The sequence below is a fragment of the Sparus aurata genome, chromosome 17 (assembly GCF_900880675.1).
Source record: "Sparus aurata chromosome 17, fSpaAur1.1, whole genome shotgun sequence".
NCBI lineage: Eukaryota > Metazoa > Chordata > Actinopteri > Spariformes > Sparidae > Sparus > Sparus aurata.
In genome coordinates this window covers 37,022,894-37,028,893 of record NC_044203.1, presented here as the reverse complement: position 1 = coordinate 37,028,893, position 6,000 = coordinate 37,022,894, and the positions used below count along the sequence as shown (strand labels likewise).

General features: G+C 47.0%; 1 protein-coding gene across 1 annotated transcript in view; it reads right to left on the bottom strand.

The window, feature by feature from the left end:
• The window catches only part of dennd4b (DENN/MADD domain containing 4B), a 37,967-nt gene that overhangs the window by 6,915 nt on the left and 25,052 nt on the right, over window positions 1–6,000 (bottom strand). The window contains exons 13-23 of the mRNA XM_030393713.1: window positions 5,644–5,789; window positions 5,377–5,510; window positions 5,179–5,293; window positions 3,293–3,499; window positions 2,580–2,708; window positions 2,113–2,257; window positions 1,658–1,813; window positions 1,172–1,403; window positions 541–826; window positions 201–305; window positions 1–100 (exon numbers count right to left, since the gene is read on the bottom strand). The exon at window positions 1–100 is cut by the window's left edge and continues 76 nt beyond it. Of these exons, the coding sequence (XP_030249573.1) occupies window positions 1–100; window positions 201–305; window positions 541–826; window positions 1,172–1,403; window positions 1,658–1,813; window positions 2,113–2,257; window positions 2,580–2,708; window positions 3,293–3,499; window positions 5,179–5,293; window positions 5,377–5,510; window positions 5,644–5,789 (1,755 nt within the window). The remainder of the gene's footprint in view (window positions 101–200; window positions 306–540; window positions 827–1,171; window positions 1,404–1,657; window positions 1,814–2,112; window positions 2,258–2,579; window positions 2,709–3,292; window positions 3,500–5,178; window positions 5,294–5,376; window positions 5,511–5,643; window positions 5,790–6,000) is intronic.

Genomic DNA, 6,000 nt, shown 5'->3' with positions numbered 1-6,000 from the left:
AGTTCAGGTTGGAGTCGTCCGACGTCCAGCCGGCCATGATCTCCTCGTCATAAACCAACGAGTTACAGCTGCGACACAGAGAGCAGCTGGACATCAACACCTGGACGCAGAGCAGAGAGGAGGGAGGGGTGGTAACGTTAAGACAGATCGATGACACAACGATCGCTGCTGCGGCTGCTTCCTGTTGATGTTCTGTTTACCTCGAGTCCCGTCCCCTCCTGGTTGGCGTCCCAGGACCGGCGCAGAGGATAAGCTGGACTGGGCGTGTCCGTCAAGTCGAGGTCACTTCCTACAGACAACGAACTCTGAGGAAAGACAACACGGAAACAGATGAGAAGAAAGAAGACGACACGATCCTGATGAACAGACACGAAGGATCAAGAATCACAATTCTTCTACGATGTTTTGAATTCATCTGAAATCATTTCAGAAACAGATGAACCCTGTTCCCTCTGTGGAGCAACAAGACGTTCAAGTCTCCAGCTACTTCAGCTGTTTAGCAGAATGCTGCAACTCTGTTCAACAGTAAAGCAGTCAAACCTCTGAGGTGGCGCTGACCAGCCTGTCCTTGGCTTTCAGCAGAGTTTCAGCCACTTGGGCTTTCCTGGACTGCCTCTGTTCAGACACCCTCCGTCCGATCCCTCCTCCTCCTCCTGGACGCCGGTCGTCCACGCTGGCGGCTCGTCGTACAGACACTCGGTGTCTGGTCGGAGTCAGAAGCTGCTGGAGTTTCCCCGCCAGACCTCCTCGGCTCGGGGAGGAGACGTTGTTGTAGTTCTCGTCTACGACTTTATTTCTGCTGGCAGAGTCCCGCGGTCCTGCAGGTCTGAGGGTCAAAGGTCAAAGGATGAATGTGTGAACGACAGAGTGAGACATTCGATCGTACAGTGTCTGTGTAGATTATGTTCAACTGTAGAGCTGCAAATGATAATCGATTAGTTTTCATCTATTAAATGAATCAACAACTACTTTGATAATCTATAAATCTGAGAATGTTTTGAAGAAAAAAGTTCTATAATTTCAGTCCGTCATCTGACAGAACCAAAGCAAAAGATTAAAGATAAAAAAAACAACTCAAGACATCAGTTAGTGACATCGAAGAGTGAAGAGATGATCCGAGGTCCAGTTACTGTACAGAGTTCTGTTCTGTGTTCTGTGTTCTGTGTCTGACCTGCCGTCTCTCTCTGCCGGCTGGCAGCTGCAGTCCGGCTCCGAGTCGGCCGACTCTGCACACTCTTTGTAGAAGGTGGACAGGCAGACCTGACTCCGGCGAACCAGAACTCCCCCGGGGGGCGCTGGAGGCGGCGTGGAGGTGTCTCTGCGTCCCATCGGAGGTTTGCGGGAGACGGCGTCGCCGTTCGACCCGGCGTTATGGAGGATGGTCTTCTTACAGAGCCTCACCTCTGTGGAGGGAAAGAGAAACGGTAACACATCAGTTCTGAGTGAATGGACTCGAAGAAACAAAGAACTTCATTTAGAACTTCTGCTGAATTTACAAGAATGAACATGTTCAGGTTAAGAATCCCTGACGTCCATCGACTGTTTGTATCAACAAAAGACATTATGACAGACGGAAAATGAAAGATTGATGACAGCGAGGACGAGGAGGACGAGGAGGACGAGGAGGACGAGGAGGAGTGGCAGCGTCGTCTCTTACTTTCAGCCGGCGTCTTCATGCTGTTCAGACTGTTGCTCTTCACCAGTGAACCCGTCAGAGACTCGTGACTGGAGCTCTCAGACAGACCGCTCCAACTGGACTGACGAATCAGATTGGAGTGGGGGCGGGGCCTCTGATCAGGGTCCATCATCGCTTCTTATCAAGAAAATAAAACAGGAAAACTTTGAGTTTGATGAGTTTCAACCTTCATTCACAAACATCAAACACATCTGGAGATCGAGGGGATTCACTGGACACTGAAAAGTAACTAGTAACTAAAGCTGCCAGACAAATGTAGTGGAGTAAAACATTGAGATTTCCCTCTCAGATTATTAAGTGTTGTTATAAAGTAGCATCAGACAGAAACACTACAGTCCTTCAGTAAATGAACTGATATCCTCTCTATCATGTACGTCATGAACTCCTGACAGAATATAAACTGAACATTTTCTGACCTCCTCGCGACCCGACCGAGCCGCTCTTCTGCCGGTGTTTGATTGGCTGTCTGAACTGGGCCACAGCCAATAGGACGTTCCTCAGCTTGGCCCAGCGGAGTCGTCCTCCCTGACTGGTGGACGGCCACTTGCTCTCCAGCACCGCCTGAAGACAGACGACGTCACATTAAACCAAGTCAGTGTGCTTTTTTATACTAAAACTCAAATTAAGTATAAAGCCACAAAACTGTCAAAAAGCAATAAAACATTAAAAGGAAAAAACACAACTAAACTCATCAATAAATGATCAGCTGAATATTTAATGGATAAAGAAAATCTTCATGTTCTCTCAGACTCATACTGCTCATTAAACTAATGTTAAACTCTTTTATCTTTCTAAAAGTGTGTGTGCGTGTGTGTGTGTGTGTGCGTGTGTGTGTGTGTGTGCGTGTGTGTGTGTGTGTGCGTGTGTGTGTGTGTGTGCGGACCTTGTTGTAGTATCCGTAGGTGATGGTGTTTGGTGTGATTCCGGCCTTCTTCATCTCCAGCAGAACTCGAACAGCGAGGACGGGCTGACCGTACTGACCACACAGCTGCATCAGGATCCTGTAACACACCTGAAACACACACACACACATACACACACACACACACACACACACACACACACACACACACACACACACACACACACACACACACACACACAGACACACACACACACACACACACACTCTTCAGACACAGTAACATGGATCCACTTGTTCTCTCGTGTTGTGCGTCTTGTTTCCTTCCTCTGATATTTTCTCTTAATTCTGCTTTTAAATCGGAAAAAACTGACCAACTATCAAAACTGTCCAATAATTCAGCTTTTAATGAGTCATGATATTTGTTTACATTATATAACTATTAGTTATATTGATTTGTCAATCAAAAAAAAGTATTTTGATTGATGGTTTAAGGTTCTTCTTGAATGTGAGGATTTCCTGTTTTGGGTTTTGTCGGTCAGTTCGACAAAAGAACCGGTCTGACGTCTCATTGGACACTTTGGAAATTGGATATTGTGATGAGCATGTTATAAAAGAAACAGGTCAGATTAATCAATACTCGTTAGAGAACCAGAACGATGCAGCGCTCTCATACAGAGTCACTCTGAGTCACTCTAAACCCAGAACAGCCTTCGACCCGGTCGGCATCTCACCTCGTCCGGCAGCACCACCTTGCGGTTCTCCATGTGTTTGAGGACGTCGTACGCCGTGTGCAGCGCGCGCACCTTGGCGCTCTCCGCCCGGACGAAGGTGGGCAGGTAGATGAACCAGAGGCCGTAACAGTGACCCAGCAGGCACTTGGACCACATGTCCGGCACCGCAGAGTACTTCTGAGCTCGCTTCTGGGCCAACTTGATCTCCTAGAACATCAAGCACGACATAAAGGTGCAACATGTGAAATCTGACCACCTGCTGAATTCATACGCAACAAAACAAATATTACAGTATATAAAAAGTTACACATAATCACCGTCCAACAATAACAACAACGACAACAACAACAAGGTTTCAAAACATTCACCATGACGATGAGTTCATGAGATTTAGTGTTTGTGTTCATGTGTGATGACATCATGAACGAGTTGATCTCAGACATGATTTCATCCGAGACTGAAATCAGTGAAGCTGCATCTCTCTGATGTTCCCCTTTTATTTCACATGATATATTTTTAGTTAATTGACATTAATTTGTAGCAATCTGTTCTCATTTTGACATTAAAGAGTTTTTATTTGTAATTTCTTGTCAAAAAAGCTGAATTATATTGACCGAGATTATCTATAAAAGCAATAAAAGGGCAAAACATCAAAAGGACTGAATACTGAAAACCGGTCGCTCTGACTTCACGTACTGAACCTTTAAATGATCGGGTCTAACAGTCGTCTTTATCTTCAGTCTCAGAAATCTTCTATAAATATAAATAACTTCTACAGTCGACGTTTCAGCCTGAACACAGCCTGTGACTTCTGAATATTGGATGAGCAGTGAAATATTGATAATGACAGTGGGACTGGAACAAAGATCCTCCTCCGCTCTTCATTCAGGGGAAAACTGGGTCAGAATGTAGAACCAGAGATAAACAGATTCCTTCTGATTCACACGTTGTTATATTTCATATTTGTTTTATTAATATGCCTGTTTTATTCACTCTGCAGCAGTTTATCCTCGTTATGTTTCTGTTGTTAACAGTTTTGTTCTACATCTCGACACTGTTATAAATGATGTTCCAGCCTCAGTGGTTTCTTCAGGGTTCATTAGTTCTGGTGATCTGGTCCTCAGTGCTGTCTGGATCTGATCATCTGGATTTATTGATCATCAGGTCCGGGCGCTCTGTGCTGTGTCAGGTTTGATCCAGCTGATACTCGTCTATCAGAGAAGTGCCTCGTCAGCTCTGACGCTGCACCAGCTCTCCCTCCGGCTGTCTGCTGTCATCATGTTGATGAGACAGACAGAAACTGACTTCAGGTCTGTTGATGTCGGTGATAAAACAGCTGACACTGCAGACCGGGCCGGGTCCAGAATTCACACAGCTGATGTTGATCCATTGTAAAGTCCTGAAACTGCTTCAGTTTAGGACTCATTTTGATCGGCTTCTATCCAACTTTACTGTCGTGTGTGAAAATGTTTTCATGTCGATAGATGAGTTATCATCCAAAGCACGACATCATTCAGTCCGACCCGTTCTCTCACTTTAAAGGAACAGTTCACCTGTTTACCTGCAGCTGGATTTATTCATTCAGACTGTTTTGCTGAGAGCTGCAGAGTTTTGGAGTTAACGGCTGTAGAGGAAGTATTCTCTGTCTGCAGAAGTTAACATGCATCCGCTCTGAAACTCGCACCGAAACAATCGAGATGGATGAATAACACGACAGGTAAGAGGAAGCGTGTGTTGTTGATTCTGAGGTTTCGGTTCTCGGTTCTCCCGCTGCCTCACATGTTGATGGGTCTGGATCGTCGTTGTCTGGGCTCCCACAGATCATTCATCTCTTCTGTTTGACTATCTCCTTATATTCCAAATCTGTGTTGAGTTTGTTGTCGTACCTGTTTCGTGCGTCGGGGGGCGGGGCTACTGGGGGCGCTGCCCTTAGCCGGGACCCTCAGCTGGTCCTGGGGCCGGTCGAAGAGCTCCGGCCTCAGTGTGGGGAAGATTTCGTAACTGGACACATGAAAGGAAAAACTCTCATCAGCTCAGGTGATCTTAAACAGACGCTCAGATTAAGACGCTCAGTGACTCAGTACCTGTAGAGGGCGGGACACTCGGACCCGTCCGGTTCCTGAGGCTCTTCAGGCGGCATGATGAAGACTGTGTGTTCTCCGCTGTGAGTCTCATCCAGGTCGATCAGCCTCACGTCCTCCGGCTTCTCCACGTCCACCTGGTGACAAACAATTAACACGACGATTCAAACCGAGTCTCATCCGAACACAGTAAATCATATTTTGGCCTTTACTTTGAAAAACCCTACAAGATGCTGTGAGCGAGAATCAGTGAGGCGGCGACGTTCTGACCTTTTGGACGCACTCGTCGAAGAACTCGAGGCAGGCGTGCCGGTCGCTGACGAAGGAACACTCCTCGATGAACTGAGTGAACATCTGAGTCCTCGTCAGCTGATTGTAGAACTTCTGCTGCGTTCGATCGCGAGACTTCAGGAAACCTGCAGGAAGAAGAGGAGGAGGAGGAGGAGGAGGAAGATGAGGAGGAGGAGGAAGATGAGGAGGAGGACGATGAGGAGGAGGAGGAGGAGGAAGAGGAGGAGGAGGAGGAAGATGAGGAGGAGGAGGAGGAAGATGAGGAGGAGGAGGAGGAGGAAGAGGAGGAGGAGGAGGAAGACGAGGAGGAGGAGGAGGAAGATGAGGAGGAGGAGG